Genomic DNA, 19,647 nt, shown 5'->3' with positions numbered 1-19,647 from the left:
GCTTCAGGGAAAGGGTGGGATGGAGGGTGGGGTTCTGGGGACAGGAATGGGGAGTCGGGGATTCTAGGTTACTGCAGGAACAGGACAGAAGCCCTGCTGCCCAGACTATACCCACGTGGCCACAGGTGAGCAGACAGCTGCCCAGGGGACAGGGGTCCGGGAGGGGAGACTGACATCCCAGACACACAGGGAGACCCAGGTTGTAGCTCCTCCTGTCAACAGATCCCCAAGAACACAGTGTCCCTCCATGCCACCCTGGGATCTGAAGGGGTAGAAGGTGGGAGAGGCAGCAAGAAGGAACAGCTGAGACCATCCGGGCCCTAGGAGTTACAATATGATACAGCCCAAATCTGTGGCCCAGTGATCAGTGGGATCTGGGTCAACTAGAGGTCGAGCGGCCTGGCCTCCCATAACATCTCAAGGGGGGAAATTTTGTCCCATATAGCAGGTGGGCATAGGAAGCCTTTGCCTGGGTGCTGGGGGTAGGGACGGCCCATAGGTTGCCCTCTGGGCAGCACATAACCCCTTCTCAAAGGAGCAAAACCCAGATTATAAATAATTTCATGTTTTATTCTCTGTACAAAACTTCTCAACCTAAGAAAATAAAGTCTGCGAAAGGCAAAGTAATACTGCGCCCCTGAGGCCAGGACGCTGGCGCGCCCCGACCTGCACTCTGCGCCGGTCTGTCTCCCCGTAAGGGAGAGAGGCGCGGGGGGGCGCCCTGCTGGCGGGGAAGGCCAGGTCCGGCCTTCGGCTCAGTGAAACGCACCCCTATCTTCGCTCTGCACGGAGCGGGAAAGCCTCGGAGCAGGTGACACCCGGCGGCGGCCCGGCCCCGGCAATCCCCCGGCCGGCCACCAGAGGCCAGCACCATCCTGGCCGCCGCTCGTCGAGTGGGGTCGCGGGCTGGGCAGGCTCCCACGTCAGGTGCGGAAGTCCCCGAGGGTCTCCATCCCCCGCCCCGGACCATGCAGACCGCGGGCGAACCGTGGGCCTCGGGGTCTTCGGCGCTGCCCTCGGCCGTCGAGACGGGGCGCTGGCCGCCGGCAGGGGTCTAGCTGGACGTCACGGTGGTCCCGCCGCCCAGGCGCATGAGCATCTGCTGGCAGTCGTGCAGCAACCGGCGGTCGCCGAGCTTCTCGAGCGTGCGCGCCGCCTCGGCCAGCATGCCCACGCGCTGCCCCGGCGCCGACAGGAAGCCGGGCGGCAGGTAGCAGGAGGCCAGCAGCAAGGCCTCGGCGTGCTCCCGCCGCGTGGGCCGCGGCTCCAGCTCGGCTGCTGCGCCTGCGCACGCGCACAGGGGCACGTCAGGGGCGGGGCCGTGTCGGGGTGGGGCTTGGCCCGGCCCCGCCCCCGTCAGCCTGACCCCTCCCGCCCCCCAGCAGAGCACAGACTGAGACCCGAGCGCACAGTCGCGTGTCCACTAAGGTCAGTGGTCTCCGGTGAGCCATCCCATCCCTCCGTCCCCGTCTGTCTTACACAGCCTTCAAGTGTCTGCAGCCTTCAAGTGGCCTGGGGCCCTCCCCGCCTAGGCGGTCGGCCCTTCTCACCTCCTTTGCTGCAGGGGCCCGTCCTCCTCCTCAGACTGCGGTCCAGCAGCTGGTGTGTCCGCGCGGGGCTGGCCCCTGCCATCAGTCGGGCCGTGGCCTCGTGTAGGAACACCTGGGCAGGAGGAGCCAGGTGAGGTTCTGGCCAGGCCCCCACTCCTGCCTCACGCCTCTAGTCCCCACTGCAAGCCCAGGGGCCCAGGCACTCACCCTCCGCATGGCAGGCCGGAAGCTCTGCGCCAGGCGCCTCAGGCTGCTCAGGTCCCGCTGGAAGCCATGCAGCTCAAGGGCAGAGGCCTGGGCCCCACCGCCCGGGCCCTGCGAGGCCTGGGCAGGTGTAGGTGGCTTCTGCCTCTGCCACAGGCTGGTGCGCGCCACAAGGAGCAGGTCACACAGGAGCAGCTGCATGGCCTGGGGGTGACAGGCAGGGCAGGGCAGGGGTCAGGGGCTCCAGCTCAGGGAGGGAAGAGTGGGGGCCCGCGGTGCCAGGGGCCGGCCCCGGGCTGCACTGCCGAGGCACTGCACCCGCCTCACACGTGCAATGCAACAGCAATGCACCGCGGGGCCGCCCGCTCTCCAGGCCCCCACGCCCCCACCTGCCTAGGGAGCAGCCTCCAAGGAGGGCCCTGCCACTGCGCTCATCCCGACCCCACCAGGGTAGGGGCACCTGCTCCCCCCTGGGCTCGAACCTTAGCCAGCAAGCGAGGTCAGCTGGGTTCCCCATTCTGTGCTGTTGGGCTGACCCTGCAGTCTGCAGCCCAAGGGGAACGACCAGCCAGGCCCCCAGCCCCACCCCTCACCTTGTCAATGGAGCTGCCGGCTGGTGTGGCAGCCAGGCTGTCCTGCAGGTAGCCACTGGCCTTCTCACACATGGCCAGGCTGGCTGGGCCAGACTCCACCTTCCCGCGGCCCAGGAGGGCCCGGGCAGCCTTGAAGGAATGCAGAGCCGCCCTGGGCAGGGGTCTCCTGTTGGGGCCAAGGCAGAGGTGTGGTGGTCAGACCAGGTCTCCAGCCCTCACTAAGCTGCCTTTGTCCTCGTTGTGGCTTCGTGGGAAGAAAATGGCGGGGACCCCAACCACACCCAACAAAGACTGGCAGGGGCGGCACACTCACTCGGACTCCTGCAGGGCGCGGGGCAGGTGCTCCACCAGCGGGTACAGCCGCTCGGCCGCCTCTGCATCCCGCCGCAGCCAGTGGGTCACCACAGCTGTCAGTGAGGCCCACCACTTGGCCACTGGGTCTGTGCCTGCAGGGACAGGGGGTGGGAGGGGTCCCTGAGACTCGGCCACAGAGCACCCGAGGCCAAGCGGCTGTGGAGCTGGGGCTGGGGGTGCTGGGGGCTCACCGGTGGTGGTGGCGGGCATGCTGGAGCTGACGGAGAAGCTGCAGGAAGGGGCCTCAGCTGCATCGGAGCAGCTGTTCAACAGCTGCAGATACCCGAGGGCATCTGAGAACTCCCTGTGGCAGGAGAGGACAGGTGGCAGTGTCCTGAAGGGGCACTGGCCCTCCTCACCTACCCCCACAGCACAACCTGACTTCCTGGCTCCAGAAAGTGCTGCTGTCTCCTGCTGCTGGGCCAAGGGGGAAGCTGAGACCCAGAGAGGAACTGGGGTGCACCTGAGGCCACACAGTGAGTGGACAGCAGCCCAGCTCTGGCCACCTACACGGGTGCCTGACAGAGCCTTTCCCCGACGCCAGGGTCGGGGCCTCTGGCCTAGTGAGGCACACAGGGCCGCTCACCTGTCCCCATCAGCCGATCCAGGGCCAGGGCTGGGCTGGGCCACACAATTCAGTGCTCGTTCCAAGAGATGTTCACGAAATAGCTGAGTCACCTGGGCCAGGGGGTCCACTGTGGGGAGGAGTGGGTGAGTGGGGCAGTGGGAAGGGGCCCTACCCCTCCTGGGCCCTTTCCTGGGCATGGGTGGGCTTGGCTCTGAGATAGATGAAAGCTGGTGGATTAATACTCCATCCCTGCCCTCGGACAGGATAGCTTGTCTTGGACACACACCCTTCCCTGACCCCGTCACTGCACAGCTATGTTGCCCGGGAGCACCTCCCAGACCAACCACCTGCTCCCAAATCCCTGTCTTCCTGTTTGCCTCTGAAGAGCCCCAGCTGAGACAGAGCCAGGAAGGCCTCCCCATCCCTACAGCCCCCGTGGCAACAGCAGATGGCAGAGCTACAGACAGGGTGGGCAGGGGCAGGGGACCAGGGACTGGACAGGAATGAGCATGAGGAATGGGACTGGGGGAGGAAGGATGGGGCCAGGGAAAGGGGAAGGGGGGCAGAGGGGGAGAAGGCACCTGGGTTCCCGGCCACGCTGTACAGGCTGTCCCGTGGGGCAATGCACATGGCCCAGTCCCCGTCCACGAAGAAACGGTGGCCCACGGGGTGGCAGAGCCACTGCATGGCAAGCGGCACCGAGCCCCTCTGTGCCAGGCAGGCCTGGCGGGCACTCCTCAGGAAGAGGCGCTGTGGGGGAGGGGTGGGCTGTCACACCAGGACCAACCCTGGGCTGAGACCCCCGCCGGAGGGCAGCCCTCCCTCGGACCAACTGCTTGAACCCAGCAGCTCTTCGTTAGAGAGCCATCGGCCCTGTCCCTGCCAGCCCATCACCCACTCACAGTCAGAAAATGCAAGGCCCGTGGGAGGCTGGTCTTGACCCTCAGTGCGGCGGCCACGTAGATTTCAGCCAGCGTGGCCACGGACACGGCGTCCCCCGCACACTCTGCCAGGTTCAGGGCACTCAGCGCCAGGTGGGTGGCAGCGAGGTGCCCGCCTGGGTACTTCCCTGGAAGACAGGAGGGTGTGAGGCCCGGCAGGCGCAGCGGCGGCGGGCGCCCTGGGCCCAGCCCTCACCCGCGTACCCACGGCGTGCAGCTGGTGCAGCTTGTGGTAGACCAAGGCGGCGTCGCGGGCGCTGGCACGGGCATCCGCCTGCAGAGCCCCATCTCTCCACAGGCCCCCGGCCCGGCTGGCCAGCCAGCGGCCCACCCAGAGACGCTGCAGCAGGTGGCGAACGAGGCTCCAGAGCAGGCTGCAGGCCAGGTCCAGGTGGGAGGTGGGCAGGGGCCGGCCGAGAGCCCGCAGGGCCAGCCACAGCTGCTGGGCAGCCTGGGCAAAGTCCCCCTGGGGATGAGGTTCTTGGGTTAGAAAGGTGGCGCCGGAGCCCCTCCACACATGCCACCCCTCCAGCCCTGAAGAGCACTCCACCTGGGGCTCTCCCTGTGACACCAGTGTCCCCGGAAGCGTGAGCTGGGCCCCAGGGGTCAGTGGGGGTCAGAGAAGTAGACTAGAATGGGTGGACGGGGCAGATGCATGCTGGGCCCAGCACCCCCCGACACACGGCCTGGGGTCCCTGCCCCGCCCACCCCCACCCCTGGGCGCAGCCCCTTACCCGGGCCAGGTCCAGGTCTGCCTGCTTGCGGTGTCTCCAGAAGCGCACAGAGGGGCCTGAGTGGGGCCGCGTGACTGGCTCTCCATAGACAAAGAGAAGTGCCAAGGAGAGCACCACCAGCAGCCCGTTCACCAGCCAAACCAGCGGGGGCAGCAGCCACAGGGCCCAGCCAGGGCCATCTGGGGGCAGACAGGGGCTGTAGACATGGCTCCCAGCAACCCCAGAGTCCTGAGCCCACAGGCCTAGGGTCTGCATCCCGAGACCCCTTCCCACCTTTCTCCCAGCGACGCCCCAGCTGGCTTGTCCTACCTCTGCCCTCGGCGCCCAGCGTGCTGCGCCTCGGACCATGGGAGATGCTGGCGGCATCGGAGGGGCCGGGGGGTCCCCGGCTGCTCAGCAGGGAGGCCAAGGGGTTGCAGGAGAGACAGAGGAAGACGAGGGCACACAGGGCCAGGCGGGAGCGGTCCGGCATGCCCTGGCTGTATGGGGACGGCGGCTGCTCAGGCTTCACCTGCTGAGGTGGGCAGAGCAGTGAGACCGGGGCTGGAGTGGCCCAGAGAGCTCGGCTCAGGGAAGGAGGGATCACACTTCACCTGGCCTTACTGTGGGACCCCACACGGCTCCAGGCCTCAGTTTCTCTGTCTATAAACTGGGAGGTGGGACGTGTCAGGAGCCTGATCCAGTCCTGGGGCCCAGAGGATATCGAGGGGTGACAGGAAGGGGGCAACACTGTGGGACCCAACCTGGCTGTCCTCAATGACTGGGCTGTCAGGCTCTGAGTCACTGCTACTGCCACCACTGCTACTGCCCCTGCTGCCAAGGGACACGGGGCTGCTCTGGGAAGGTGAGCCGGCGTCTGAGGGTGGTGGGCTCAGAGTGTCCACCACCTCTGGCTTCATGCCCTCCATGGGCACGTCTGCGTGTCCTCCACTGCCACATGCCGACACCAGGTCCTTCAGAGATTCTGTAGACCAGAAAGGAGCAGGCTAAAAGCTACATGCTCTAGCACACCCCAAATCAGAGCTCAGGGCCTGGGGGCAGTTGGGAGTTGGCCTAGCTCCTGAAGGCCAGTTGAAGGCCAAAGAAGGGGTGAAAGGCCCTCGTAGGGTCAGAGGTTAAGGTGAGACCAGGGATGGGACAGGGCCGGAGGCAGGACCAGAGCCAAGGGAGCAAGGAAGCTGGGACTCACTGCTTTTGTGGGCAGCAGTGCGCAGACTCAGGTTCTCCTGCTTGAGTTTCTGGTTGCTCTGCTGCAGGAAGCGGATGTAGTCGATGGCCTTGCGCAAGACAGCAGATTTATTCAGCTGCAGGAGGAGAAAGGAGACAGCACAGGTGGCCAGTCAGGGCAGACAAGTAGGCACCTAAGCAAAAGGGGCAGGGCTGTTTTGCAACACGGCTGCCTCAGGACCTTTGCACCTGCTATTCCTTCCACGTGGAATGTTACTTCCCTAGTGGAACCTACCTCCCAGGAAGGGCATGAGGATTAATAGGTAAAACACAAACAGCAGCACCTGGCTAACTGCTGTCCTCCTCGCCACCATCTCCGCACCTCACCTCCTGTGATATGTCACCCGTGTGGGGCCTTCCCTGACCACCCAAGTCAGGTTTTCAACTCTCACCATCCCTCACTCTGCTTCAGTTCCCTTCCTCCAGCGGGCACACCCTAATGTTTACCCGCCCCGGCTACTGGCACCCCTGGCACCCCCCTGGAGCCACAGCAGGGTTTCTGTGTGTCTGCCGCTGAACCCCCAGTGCCCAGAAGAGCCCATGGTGCACAGGGCCTTGACGAAGCCTGGCTGAACAGACGGGGCTCCCGGGCCAGAGAAGTCGGAAGGCGCAGGCCCTGCCTGTCTGGTTCAGCCCACCCTTCTCCTCCTTCCAGGGCTGCCAGGTGGGGGGCCCCGCCCGCACCTTGGCCTCTGTGCCCACCACCAGGTCCTTGAGCTCAGCGATCTTGTCGTTGATGGAAGAGCGGTAGCGCTTCTCAATTGCATTGTGCGCTGTGCGTTTCTCACCACGGCTCTGGGCCAAACCCTGGGCCTTGCCTCCGGCGGCCAGGCGGTTGATGGGCAGCTTGTCGGTATCCACTACCAGCGGCACTGTCGCCAGGATGGTTCCACCGCTCACGAGGGTCTGCAAGGCCAGACGCGGTTAGCAGGCAGGCATGCAGGCCTGCAGACCCCAGGCCCCCACCCTGCCCGGGACACCCACTTGCCGCCCACCTGCAGGGGTGCTGCCTGCATGGCTGTGCCGGGGGCCAGGGAGCCGATGCCTGCCGCCTTCACGGAGGCTCCCACGTCTGCTTTCATGGTCGTCAGGAGCAGTGAGTCTGCTTTGATGAAGTGAGGCTGCAGCAGGACCTAAGGATGGGTGAGGCCTCAGCAGTGGGATGCGGGTCTGGGCCCAGGGCTGCCACCTCCCTGATGCCTGGCTAGACCCCCTCACCGGGACCTGCTGGATCTGTGAGGTCACCGTGGTGGTTCCTGGAGCCGCCATGGGCGTGGCTGTGGCTGTCAACATCTGCTGGGGGGCCGCACTCTGGACCTGGGTGTGCAAGGAGACAGGCGGGACCGCCGGAAGGGGAGCCAGCGGTGGACCAGGCAGCGGCTGCGAGGTACTCCCTGGAGGGGTCCCTGCAGAGGTAAAGGCTGGGGCTGCGGACATCGGCCACCCTAACCTGCTTTTAACCCGCCCCTTGGGTCCTTACCACCATGGGACCTTGGGTGAGTCACTGCCCTCTGTGGCCTCCGGTTCCCATCTGGACAGCCCCTGCCTGGGGCTCTGATGCAAGTGTGTAAGCCACCCCCGCCACCCCAGGAGAGTGGGAGGCAGTGCTTCACCCAGCAACTCGGGCACTGGCACACACTCCTAGTAGGGCGCCTCAGACAGCAGGGCAGAGACCCGGTTCTAAGGCCCGCACGCTCCTCTACTGACCACCACAGACCCTTCTCCCTGGCTCCTGCTGCCCCCCTCCCTCCACACGCCCCCTTACCTGTGGAGAAGCCTCCAGGAGGGCTGGGATAGCCCAGCACAGGGGCAGAGCTGAACTGCGGTGGGGCTGGGGCTGGAAGGCTCTGGGGCAGGAGGGCCGCGGGCAGGGGCTGTGGGGCGGAGGCCTGCAGGATGCTCAGTGGTAGTGGCTCCTCCTTGACCCCAGGCCCAGGGGAGAAGGCAGGCCCGGATGGGTACATCTTCAGTGGGGCGGGTGCAGTCTGGGGAGGGGACAAGGGCGGGGGTGTGGCCTGGGCCCCCACCAGGAAGCCTTCAAGAGGGGAGCTCATGGTGGAAGGAGGTGGGGACAGGCTGCCCAGGGAGCTGGAGTCGGGACTGGCAGAGTCTGTGCCCCCTGTGCCGCCTCCAGCATAGGGGGGGTCGAACAGGCCTGGGAAGTCGCTGTCCTGGTTGTTGATGAGCTGGAGCATGTCTGAGGAGAGAGAAGCTGGGTGAGCAGAGGCCAAGAGGGTGGCCCAGCTGCACCCCACCCTCGCCCCAACCACCCAGGGATACATGTGGGAGCAACATCATGAGCCCAAGCTTGGGCACTTGTGACACCCGGAGCATTGCCTGGTGCCTCAGACAGCCTTGCAGCACTGGACAAGGTCAGCTCCAGGCAGGGGAGGCCCCCTGAGGCCTACCAATTTGCCCATTGCTGAGGCTAAGGCAGAGCTGGGGCCCGGACCCACCACTGCCGACTCGGCAACTGCCTTCGCCAACCCATTTCTCTGTGGAATAGACCGAGGCTTGGGGCACTGCCAGGCGCTGGCCACATGTGTGCCACGCAGTGTGTCCCTGTGTGTTCTGGGCACAAGCCCAGATCCTGTCTGCAGCCAAGTGGCCTCGGGACCGGCCATTCAGGCTTCGGTTTCCTCTCTACAAAAGCAAATGCTGTCTGTCCTGACTCTCTGCTCCTCGTACAGACTGGGACAAGCTCCCTGCTGCAGCCCCAGCCTGGCCACAGGCCCTCTCCCCCAGCTGGCGACTCACAGCCTGACTGGGTCAGCCTGGGGCCCTCTAACCCACTGAGGGAGCCACTCACTGGGTCAAAGTGCCCTGCAGGACCGGTAAGCAAACCTGCGGGACCCAGCCTGAGCTTCTGGCTCTGCCCACCCCGCCATGAGGAGCTCCCTCTCACTGGTCCTCAGTTTCCTCATCTGTACAACAAAAAAGGTTAGACCCTTCTTGGCAGGGCTGCTGGGCAGGCAGTGGCACGGACAGGGGACTCAGCATTGCTTGATTCCTTCCCACTGACAGGTGCCCAGGCAGGAAAGTTCCTGGAGGGGTCCTTCCTGTGGCCCCTAACAGCATGAGATCAGGGAACCAGGCTCAGCCCTGCTGGGTCCTTGAATAGAAACCCTTCGCGGGCCCTCCAGGTTCACGCAGGGAGCACAGGCATAGAGGATTTCCACTTGCAGGACCTCCCTCAGCTCAGTTTTCATGAGCCCCCCTGACACATGGAGAGACTGAGGCTCCGAAAGAAGAACTGGCGGAACCCAGGGTTCCCGCTGTCTGTCTGGTAAGCCCAGGATGCGCCTCCAGAAGGGGGCCCCAGGAGACAGAGGACAACTGGCCCTCTTCCCTGCGGAGCAGAGGATGTGGGGAAGCCACCCCGTCACTCTGGAGGTTAAGGTAGGGGTAACTACTGAGGCTGGGGAGGGGTCCGCCAGCTCCCCTGAGAGCCAGGAGCGGTTACACCTTCCCTCAGGAACTGGCCCGTTCCTTTTTGGAGTTCCCAGGGGCACAGGGGATGGGGACCCCGCGGCGGAGATGGAAGCTCTGTGATAAAGGGGATCCTCCAAAAAAATACCTTCGAATGTGCAATCCATGGCTCCGCGGCCCGCGGCCCGCGCCCCTCGGGGGGCCCAGGCGGCTGGTCTCCGCGCGCGGACTTCACCTGCCCGTCCCGCCGCGCTTTAAAGCCGCGGAGCGCCCGGAGCGCCCGCCGCCGGCCCCGCCCCGCCGGCCAGCCACGCCCTCCAGGGGCCGCGGTCCGGGCATGGGGTGAGCGCGCGCGGCCAATCAGCGCCGCGCCACCTCCTCCTGGGGCCCCGCCTCGGCCCCGCCCCGCCCCCACGGCGAGAGGCTCGGGTTGCGCCCGCGACGCGGAATCGGACCGGGGTTACTAGCGGACGCCAGTCCTTAACCCGCTCCGCGCCGACGTCCGCCGGGGTTACTGGCGGTCACGTTCCCCCAGCTTCCCCCACCTCCGTTAGCACCTCCGAGAGGTGCGGCGGAGCGGGCGTGGGGCCGGGCCGGGCCGCCCCAGCACTCCGCAGCGAAATCAATGGCTCGCTGACACCCTGAGCGGGGCTCAACCGCGCTAAGCCCCAGTTCGCCCCCGGAAAATGGGACAAGCACATGTCCCTGGCATCCACGGGGACAAGAAAACGGGATAATGAGTGCGGCGCTCAGTGCCAGCAGGCGCTTCATTAAGCTCGGGGCTGCCTGGCTGTGGGTGTGGGGACCGTCCCCTCCTGGGGCAGCCCGGCATGGGGCCTCGCCCCACCCCATGGACCTGGCCAGCCGGGTAAGCACGTAAGTGCCAGAGTGAGGTAGGGAAACCCCTACCCCGAAGTGCACAACCAGACAGTAACAACAAGAGCTGACTCCACACAGGTGTCCCTTTGCAGAGGGGGCTGGGTCTGGCATGGGGGGTCTGGCTCACATTCTCACTGTAGAGGAGGGTAGGGGGAGGCCAAGAGGGAACCCAATTCCTGGGACAGAAGCTGAGGAAGCCCTGGGGTGACAGGCTCCGGGGGTCTTTGAAGGGGTACCTGGGCTTATCTCCCCTTCTGTGTAAGGTTAAAGTTGAACACCCAGACACAGATGAACAGAGCTTGGCCAGCAGCCCAGGTTACCAACTTGGGCTTCTGTGCTCAAGCAAACTCCCAGACCCAGGCCAGCCTCCCTCTCCTGGTCTCCTGCAGCCTTGGTGGCCAACTGAGCAGGTGGTTTGGGGGAGCTGGAGACCCGGCCCGCCCCGGTGGCTCTCCTTCTCCAGGAGGCTGGACAGTGACCAACCTCCTCTTCCCCTGACACCCACTCCCCCTTTGCCTGAGTCCTTCTGTGGCCTTGCAGGGGTGCCAAGGGCAACAGACCTCTCCCCTGATACCTACACCTCCCTCTCCTCAGCCAGGGGTGCTCACGCCCTCCCTCACCCCCAAAAAACAAACACGGCATTGCTGTTGGAAAGGCCTTGACCTCATCTGTGTAACTTGAGACTGGAAGACACTGAGGCCCGAATTCAAACCTCATGGCAATGTCCCCTCCTCACTGTGACCCCAGTGTTTGAGCCAGAACACAGCAGGTCAGATCCCGCCTGAGACTGCAGGGCAGGGCCCAGGGCTGGCTGCCCCCTCCCCACCCATCCTTCTCTGCCCTTCTCTCCTCTCTTGCTCTTTTGTTTCTCGTTTCTCACATCACTGTGCTCTGCCCCATCCTACCCAGACTGAGCAGGCAGGGGGTCAGAAAAGGCTTCCAGAGGAGGGCTGGCCTGAGAGACACAACCTAAGCTAAGAAACAGCAGGTAAGAGGTACCTGGTGGCATGTGGAGGGACCAGCCACATCCTGACCTTCCTGACCGGCCCCCATGTCACTCTCCCCTGGAGCCAGATCTGCCCACCAATTTCTGCAGAAGCTGGGTGCCAGGGCTAAGAGTTGGGGTGGCCAGTGGAGAGCCAGCCCCACAGCCAAGGGGATGGCCTTCCCTCCACCACCACTTGCTGTGTAATGCCAGGCAGGTCACTCCCGTTCTCTGAGCCTTCACCCCTGGCCTTGGAGTGCGGCATTTTAGGAGGTGAGAGAGGTGCCCAGAGTGCACAATTTAAGGATGCTCCCCTCCTGCCTCACCCCAGTCCCTGAGAGCCAAGACAGTGGGTCTGAAAGGCTGGCTGGGGCTCCCAAAGTGTGGCCCATTCTCTCAGCTTCCCGCACAAGGGAGACTCAGAAGGCCAGGTGGCTCCTGTGTGCATGCTGTGAACACATGGAAGAACAGAGGTGCAGGCTCGGCCTCAGTGGGCCCCCTGGCCTCCCATCCCATCTCTCACCTTCCCTGCCCCTCCTCAGCCTGTCTTCCTTCTTTTCCTCTCCTGCCCTGATTCTATCAGGACCCTGACAGGAAACCTGAAACCTCCTCCTGCCTTCCCTGGCTCTGCCTTCAAACCTCCCTCCGAAGGCAGATGTGGGGCACCTTTTATTCTCTGGCCTGTTTATTCTGTAAGGCCCTGATGGAAATCCTGGGAGAGCCCCACACCAGGAACCTGCAGGAGCCCAGCTCTGACCATCAGAGAAGCCTACAGCCCATCCAACCTTCATGAGGCCTCAAACCCCAACAAACTCTGCTTGCATGCCTCCTGGGACAGGGAGCTCACCACCTCCCCTACACAGCCTGGTCCATGAAGCCCAGATCTGTTTCTCTGACAATATCTACTGCCCTTTCCTAAGTGTCTACTGTGTGTCAGGCCTGTGCCAGGCACCGGGGTACAGGAACATGGCATGGAGACCTCCCTCATGGAGCTTATGTTCCAGTGACAGAGACCAATGGTCTGCAGACACTTGGAGTGATGGAGGTGCAGTGGCGACGAGCACCATGAAGGAACTGAGGCAGTCAGGGCAGGCCTCTTTGAGGAGGTGACATCTGAGTATGAAATGAGGGCATGGGCCAGGAGGGAGGAAGGATGTCCTGGGCAGAAGGAAAAGCAAGTGCAAAGACTCTGAGGTAGGAGGATGCTTGGTGTAATGTTGGGACAGCGAGAAGGCCGGTGTGGCTGGAACAGAGGGAACCAAGCGGGTGGGGGTCAGGGAGGCAGCCAAGAGCTGGAATTCCAACCCACGTTTGTCTGTCTCCTGAGCCAAGGACACCAATTCTCACGAAATGGGCAGGAAAGGGATTTGCAAAGTGTCCCATGCAAGCAGGTTACAAAATTTGCACAGCTGTGAAAACCGCCCAGCGGTGCGAAGCGGCAGCACGGCAGCACGGCTCCGCCTCTGTCCCCTGGTGGAGGGCACAGGACAGCGAGGGGGAGCCGGGCTGCACCCAGCCTGCCACCCATCCCTGCTGCTCCCACTGGCACACCCTCAAGCCTCCCGAGGACCCAGGTTGCAGGTCCACATGTCCTCAGCCGGTGCTGTGAGCAACAGGGGCACAGGCTGCCCTCTGTGTGTGCAGGGCTGCCCGGGGTGCGCGCACATGCTGGCTCTTCCTGGAATGGGATGGCCCATGACCGGGGCCCCAGGTGTACCTGGGCGTGAGCCCTCTACATGGACAAGGACACTAAGGTGCAGAGGGCCCCACAGCTGCCAAGTGGAGAATCTGGGTCACAAACCCAGGCCTGCCAACGCCCGAGCCCATGCACCTCGGCCCCGGCTCGAAGGCTCAGCCAGCAGAAGTCTCCCCTCGGAGGCCTTCCTAATCATCACTGTCAGGGGACTGTCAGGGCAGGGCCAAGGCCGGGGCCAGCTCTGTGACCACAGGGCCGAGCACAGAAGGGACCAGATGGAGGGGTGTATAGGCTGCCAGCCCCACCCCTGCTGGTCTCCGCCATCTGAGTCCACTTTCAGAGCACTGCTCACTGCTGAATGTCGCCGCCACACTGCCCTGTTCGCCTAGGAGGTTCCCTCTGCCAGGAAGTCCCTTCCCAGTCTCTTTTGTCGACCTGCAAATTCCTATTCCTCTCTTAAAACTTGCTCCAGTGTCTTCTCAGATGCTCCTCTCATCTTTACTAGTCCACACCCCAGTTCCCCCTCACACAGGCCAAGTGACCCTGAACATGGCCATTCAACAAAATGCTGGCCAGCACCACTTCCAACACCGTGTTCCCCCACGTGGGCTCGGGGCACATGCTCCTTCTGGCGTCTGAAAAACAACCTACGGGCTTGAAGCAGTGGCAACATGGGGGAGTCCCCTCCTGCCGAGCCCCATTCCTGGTCTAAACAGTGCTGTGCATTTCTTTACACAAATACCTCTTTTCCCCTTTTGGATTGCTCCTCCGCAGCTGTTTTAAACCTGAAGTGTGTGTGTTGATTCAAAGGCAGCACGCTGTTTTAGAGCTGCCGGGCTGCTCTCTGGAAAAATAAGCCCCTTTACAACCTTTCCTGCAGCGTGTCTCCTTTCCTGAGAGCAGCACCAGCACTGCGTTTTATTATTTTTATTTACCTTTGGTCGCTTTCCTTAGTTCCCACCACTGTGTGACTGGAACTTGAAAGGTGCTGCAATTTGCATTCCCAAGGCTGCCTGGAGGGGTTTTGTGCAGCAAACCATCAGCTATGGCCAGAGACTGAGGAACACCTGCTCTGCTCTGACCCTGCTTCCCCAACTAGAAACACCTTCTCCAGGAGGTTCTCTGCCTGAACAGCAGTCCCTGCCGGGCACCGGGGCCCCCACTGGCTTTACCCAGCCCCACCTTGTCTCCCATGCAGAGAATCACCAAATGGTGGATGCTCAGAACTTGGAACTGTAGCCCAGAACATCCCAGAAACTTCCCAACACAGGCTCTTCCAACACTGTCAACATCCGTTTAGCTAAACGTGTTGGGTAGCAGGTCCTGGTTAGGTGATGATGGTCCTAACTGCACTGACTGAGGGCCTACTGTGTGTCCTGACCTAAATGAGCTCATCTGATGCCCACAATTCCAGGAAGCCAGTTCTACTATTACACCAGGGACACGATGAGAACCTGAGGGTCAGAGAGGTTAAGCCACTCGTCCACGGTCACACAGCAGGGGCAGACCTGGAAGGCCCCTGGGCTCCAGCCTTCCAGCTGCAGGGGGGATGGGGACCCCAGAGCCCCAGGAGGGCAGGCCTGGGGTGTGACTGGGAGGGACAGGCTTGCTAGGAGAAACCTAGGAGTTAGCTGGGGGGGGGGGCCTGAACAGGGTTCCAGGTCAGAATGGGCCTCTCCAGGCCACACACTCTCCCGGGCGGGGAAGGGGATAGACCCCCAGGCCTGTCCCATCTCCCACCATGTCCTGAACCCAGCAAGGGAGCAACACACCTGGAGCCAGCCTCAAAGAGCCCCCTCCCTAGGAGCCCCAAGCCCATTTTGAAGGCGCTCCCCTCCCCTGACACAATCCCCCTGTGGGGCCACATGAGACATGGGTCTCACAGCCCAGTCAGATCCCGGGGTCAGAGGGCACATCCACAGGCCTGTGGCTGGCAAGAGACACAGACCGAGACACTTCCTCTGGCTGGCACAGCAGTTCCCACCGGGTCGGACTTCTCAGGGGGCAAAGTCCAGATCCCAGGCCTCTGCCCGGCAGTGACCCCTGCCTGGGGTTGACGAGGTCCCTCAGGATGTTTGTGTCCAGTGAGGTGACCATCGGGCAGGAGGTCACTCCCAGCCACCTGCCTCCCCAGACCACTCCCAGCCCGCTCCTCCCCGTCCCCCAAGAGGTGTGAGGGCCAAAAGGCAGCCAGTCTTACAGCCTCCATCTCCAAGTCTCCGCGTCCGGGGTGGCCTGCTGCCGATCAGAGAGGGCATTGCAGGGAAGGCCCTCTGCTTTTGGCTGCCCTGGGTCAGGCAGGCCAGTACCAAAAGGCAGGAAAAGGAGTGGAAAGCGGGACATGTCCGCTGGAAGAGGCCTCACTCAGATTCCACCTGAGGGCTTTCAGGAGGGGGCCCGACACCAGGGCAGAGTGCGTTCGGGCGGGGAAGGCCTGTGCCGTGGGACCTGCAGGGGGACCCTCACAGGAGGCAGGCTTGCTGAGATGAGGGGGCTTTATCTTGGGGGCACTGGGGAACCATGGTGGTCAGGGGCCTGAGGAGCCACGTGCTGGAGCCGGGAGCTGGGCAGTAAGGAGTCAAGCTGTGTCTTCTAAAGACGACCGGTGTTTTGTGGGACCAGGGAGAGATATGGGCACGAGAAACCATGGGGAGACGTGTGGCAGAATGTTCCTCTCCACCAGGGTGGCCTGGACCCTAGGAGGCAAGGTCTGTGGTTGATGCCAGCACCAGGGACATGGGCAGCTGCCTAGCTCGGCAGACACCTGGGGTGTGAAGACAGTGTGAACACCAGGAGCCCAGGCAGAGGAGATGCCAGCGGTGCTGCCACCAGAGCCCAGAGCCACCCCTCAGCCAGGCCTGCCCCATGGGGGATGTGGCCACTGTGACCAGCCTGCCACTGCCACTTGCCTCTTCCACACCAAGAAGCATGTGCCAGATCTGATGAGCTAACCAGCAGGGAGGTGAAGGCTGCCACAGAAGTAACAATAAACCCAGACACTTGTGCAGGGCCACTCCCACATATCCTCCACCCACAGCCACGAGGGACCTCAAAGCAAGAGCAAGAAAGGCGGCCGAGAGGAGACGGAGCTCACCAGAGGTCACAGTGCACTGCGGCCAGGCTAGGGCCTTCAGCCACCGAACCCAGGATTCCCGGTGAAAGCTCCGCCTGGAGATCTGGTCACCTGACAGAGGGTGTGGCTGAGAAAGACACATGGGCCTAGTGGGGCTCAAGGCCCTTGGCTGGCTCCCAGGTGCCAGCCCTAAGTCTCATGACTCAAAGGCGCTGGGATGGGGAGGCAGCTACATGACCTCAACCCGTCTATGCCACGCTCCCAGGCCCCCAGCATACTCCCACATGCGGGCACCCTGCTAGGTTCTCTGTTCTATTGTACACCCCTCCTCCCCACCCCTACATATACACATACAGTTTTAAGAGCCCAGTTAAGAGCTGTGGGCTCTGGAGTCCACAGCCTGGGTTTGAATTCTGGCTCTGCCATGTTCTGGCTGTGTGACCTGGGGCAAGTCATTTAACCTCTCTGTGCCTCAAGACCCTCGTCTGTAAGATGAAAATCTTATGTCTACATACTTGGGGTTGTTGGGCGGACTCAATGGTCAGCACAATGCCTGGCATACAGTAAGTGCTCAATTAGTGTTCCCTACTCATGCTGGGACCCTCCACCCCAACAGCCAGAAGGACCTTCTGGCATGTAATTCAAGTATGGCACTGTCCTGCCCCACCCACCCCCTAGGATCCCCACTGCCTCCAGGATCCAGTCCAGCTCCCCATCCTGGCACTCCAGGCCTGCCTCACCCTCCTCTCAACCCTCATTCCTCCTGGGACCTGGAGACTCTTGGCCCTGCCAGCTGGGTTAATCTGCAAGGCTACAGTAGAGCAGGAGTGGGTGGCTTAGATGGGTCTATTTTGCTAACCCAAGGGTGGCCACAGGCTCCATGGACAAGTCCACCCCTATCCAGGTTGTGGGAGGTTTGACTCCCCTGCTCTTGGCCTGTTTCCCCACCAACCCAGTGTAACTGAGCCAGCGTTGCTGAAACTGGATAGCAACCATGGAGGCAAGTTGCTGGGGGCTTGGATTCCCCATCAGCAAGTGGAGTAACAGCCTCCTAACAGGTCCCTGTTGCACAGTCGCCCCCAAATCCCTTCTCTATAGAACAACCGGAGTGGTGCTTCCACGATGTATGCCGGCCGGGCGGCTGCTCCCTCCGTTCCCTTGGCCAACAAGGGGTCCGCTTTAGCCCACCTGCGCAGCCTCACCTCCTGCGCATCTCCAACTCTGCCAGGCCCTCTGCGGGGAGACAGCCTTCCCAGCAGGTCCTGGGGCTGACTCTCAGGTCTCACCCCACCGCTCTACCCGAAGTTGTCCCCCCCGCCCCCGCGCCGACACAAGATGTAACGAAATATCCGTGGGGTTTCCTAGGGATTTTTATGCTTCCAAGAAATGGGGAGCCCAGGTCTGTCGGTGAAAAACCCCCGGTGCCTAGGACGGGGCCTGGTATTCAGTAGATGGTCAATAAATGTGTGCCAAAACGATACCCGGCGCGGGCTACGAAAAGCGGACCCTGGCGGGCAGGGACTGGAGAACGCCCGCGCGCGTGCGCAAGAGCTCCTGCGCGGAGCTGAACTCTCCAGTCGGAGGGAATGACCGTGAGTAACCTCGGCTGACGTCACGGCTGGAGCAGGGGCGGGGCCTCGGCGGCGCCCGGGTCCCAAGCTCTCGCCGCAGCCGCCGCCAGGCTGAGGACTTACTGGGCGCCGGGCGCGGGGCGCGGGCCGAGACGCCCAAAGGGGCACGTGCCCGGCCCCGAGACACCAGGGCGGGCGCGAGAGGCTCGGCGCAGACAGGACAGCGAGGCCCGCAGCGCCCGGCCCAAAGACGCGGGGCGCCCCGCGCGCACAGCACGGAGCCCGCGCCCCGCTACTGCGCCCATCGCCCTTGTTCCGCGCCCGCACCCCGCGCCCCCGCGCCGCCTCGGGAGACAAAGGCCGGCGCCGCCTGCGCGCCCCACTCGTGCGGAGCCCAGCGGCCCTGACGCACCTTCGATGTCGGTCAGCAGCGCCGCGTCCAGCTCGCACGGCTCGGCCAGCGCCTGCTCCAAGGCCGCCTCGCTGAAGGGCGGCTCTTCCATGGCGTAGTCGCCTCCTCCGGGAGGTCCGCCGGGCCCGCCGCTGCCGCTCTGAGTGTCCGCTTCCCGCCCCGGCCTCGGTGGGGCCCGACGCCCGCGAAAAGTTCCTCGGAAACTGGGTTCCCTTCCCTGGTGGCGGCTCTCCGGGCGGGCGGGGCGGGGCGGGGCCTTCCCAAGGCCCCGCCCCCGGGTGGACGGTCCCACCCCACCTGGAGAGAGCCGGGACCGGCTCCGGGTCTGGCTTGTACACCTTCCCGGCCGGCTCCTGCATCCGAGTGCCTCTCCAGCACCAAACTACGGGACCGAGTGTTAGCCCCAGGAGTGGGTCCGTCTCACAGGTCTCTGACTTGGAGCGGGGGTGGGGGGTGAACAGACAAACCTCACTCCTGCGATGTGGCTTTTTAAAAGATGGACCGGTCCAAGTTATAGCTCTGATACCAGCTGTGTGGCCTTGGGCCAGTTACATCACCACTCTGTGCCTCAGTTTCCCCAGCTGTAACTGGGGCTTGATGCCTCTGCCTAGGCTGGCTGGGACATTACTGATCACCGCCGGGCTGGGCCTGTGAGATGGGCCTCCTCGGAGGGGATAGTCCAGGCGGAGCCTGGAGGAGGCTGACTTAATCTGGTTTCCTGGTTTCCACAGCTGAGTCTGGATCACAGAGGGGCTTGGGGGCCTAGTCCAGTTGCTGAGGGTGGGCCAACCTCCATACCCAGGAGCACAGGCGGACTCACAGAGCCAACCTGCCACTCAGGGGCAACAACAGGGCCGACCCCAGGGCTGTCTGCCTCCCATCATGGTGCCGGTCCCTAGGAGCAGCTGGGATGAGGAAAAGGCAGACTGTGCTTCAGATCTGGGCCACCTAGCCTTGGATCATGTCAGGCTGGGGCCAGGTCAGAGGACGCAGCCAGGCTGGGGAGAAGTCCAGCCTGTCCAGCAACATTCAGGGACTGAAAGTGGTAAGGCAGTGAGCTCCCTGTCCCTGTCGGTATGCAAGCAGAGAGAGGCACCCTCGGTGGAGGGCAGCCAAGGGGACAGGTCTGGATCCCCAGACCCGCCTAGCCTGCCCCCTCACCCCTCAGTTAGTCCAGCCATCCTCAGCACTGCCTTGCTCAGACTCCAGATATAGCCTGTGTGGCCACGCCCTCTGAGGGAGTAAAATTAGTGGTGCACTTTGGAAGGGGGATGTCCAGGCCAAGAGATGCCTTGGAGGCCCAAGTCCCTGGGGCTCAGCCTGGACATGCAGGGCTCTTTGTTCCCCTCCTGGAAGTGGCTGCTGTGGAAAATTACCCAGAACAGGGGTGGCCAGGACCCAGGGTGGGGATGGGAGTCTCCAAACCACATC

General features: G+C 63.3%; 1 protein-coding gene across 6 annotated transcripts; it reads right to left on the bottom strand.

Annotated features, from left to right (window-relative positions):
* Window positions 1-549: 549 nt before the first annotated feature.
* Window positions 550-18,463, bottom strand: SREBF1 (sterol regulatory element binding transcription factor 1). 6 transcript variants are annotated; one of them, XM_072938562.1, is made up of 20 exons: window positions 18,217-18,463; window positions 9,749-9,835; window positions 7,937-8,368; window positions 7,390-7,577; window positions 7,167-7,304; window positions 6,856-7,077; window positions 6,134-6,248; window positions 5,688-5,908; window positions 5,254-5,455; window positions 4,945-5,123; window positions 4,415-4,676; window positions 4,172-4,338; window positions 3,851-4,019; window positions 3,288-3,396; window positions 2,893-3,005; window positions 2,661-2,793; window positions 2,348-2,513; window positions 1,758-1,958; window positions 1,551-1,662; window positions 550-1,284 (listed from the first exon to the last, which is right to left on the bottom strand). In XM_072938562.1, the coding sequence occupies exons 1-20, from the start codon at window positions 18,305-18,307 to the stop codon at window positions 1,055-1,057; spliced, it is 3,537 nt and encodes a 1,178-aa protein (XP_072794663.1). In that variant the 5' UTR covers window positions 18,308-18,463; the 3' UTR covers window positions 550-1,054. The 6 variants fall into 6 exon arrangements, with proteins under 6 accessions (XP_072794663.1, XP_072794659.1, XP_072794658.1 ...); XM_072938558.1 differs by lacking the exon at window positions 9,749-9,835 and having other exon boundaries at window positions 18,217-18,460; XM_072938557.1 differs by lacking the exon at window positions 9,749-9,835 and having other exon boundaries at window positions 5,254-5,458; window positions 18,217-18,459.
* Window positions 18,464-19,647: the final 1,184 nt, after the last annotated feature.

Source organism: Vicugna pacos, chromosome 16 (genome assembly GCF_048564905.1).
Source record: "Vicugna pacos chromosome 16, VicPac4, whole genome shotgun sequence".
Lineage (NCBI taxonomy): Eukaryota > Metazoa > Chordata > Mammalia > Artiodactyla > Camelidae > Vicugna > Vicugna pacos.
Note: the sequence above shows the minus strand (reverse complement) of the source record. Positions and strands in the feature narration are given on the sequence as shown.

Excerpts from the sequence above, each read along its gene's own strand:
- SREBF1 (XM_072938561.1), bottom strand. The coding sequence starts at position 18,307 with ATGGAAGAGCCGCCCTTCAGCGAGGCGGCCTTGGAGCAGGCGCTGGCC. Across the intron at positions 8,369-18,216 it reads GCTGCTGACCGACATCGAAG|ACATGCTCCAGCTCATCAAC; the intron begins GTGCGTCAGGGC and ends CTCTCTCCTCAG. Across the intron at positions 7,578-7,936 it reads TCCTGGAGGCTTCTCCACAG|GGACCCCTCCAGGGAGTACC; the intron begins GTAAGGGGGCGT and ends TTACCTCTGCAG.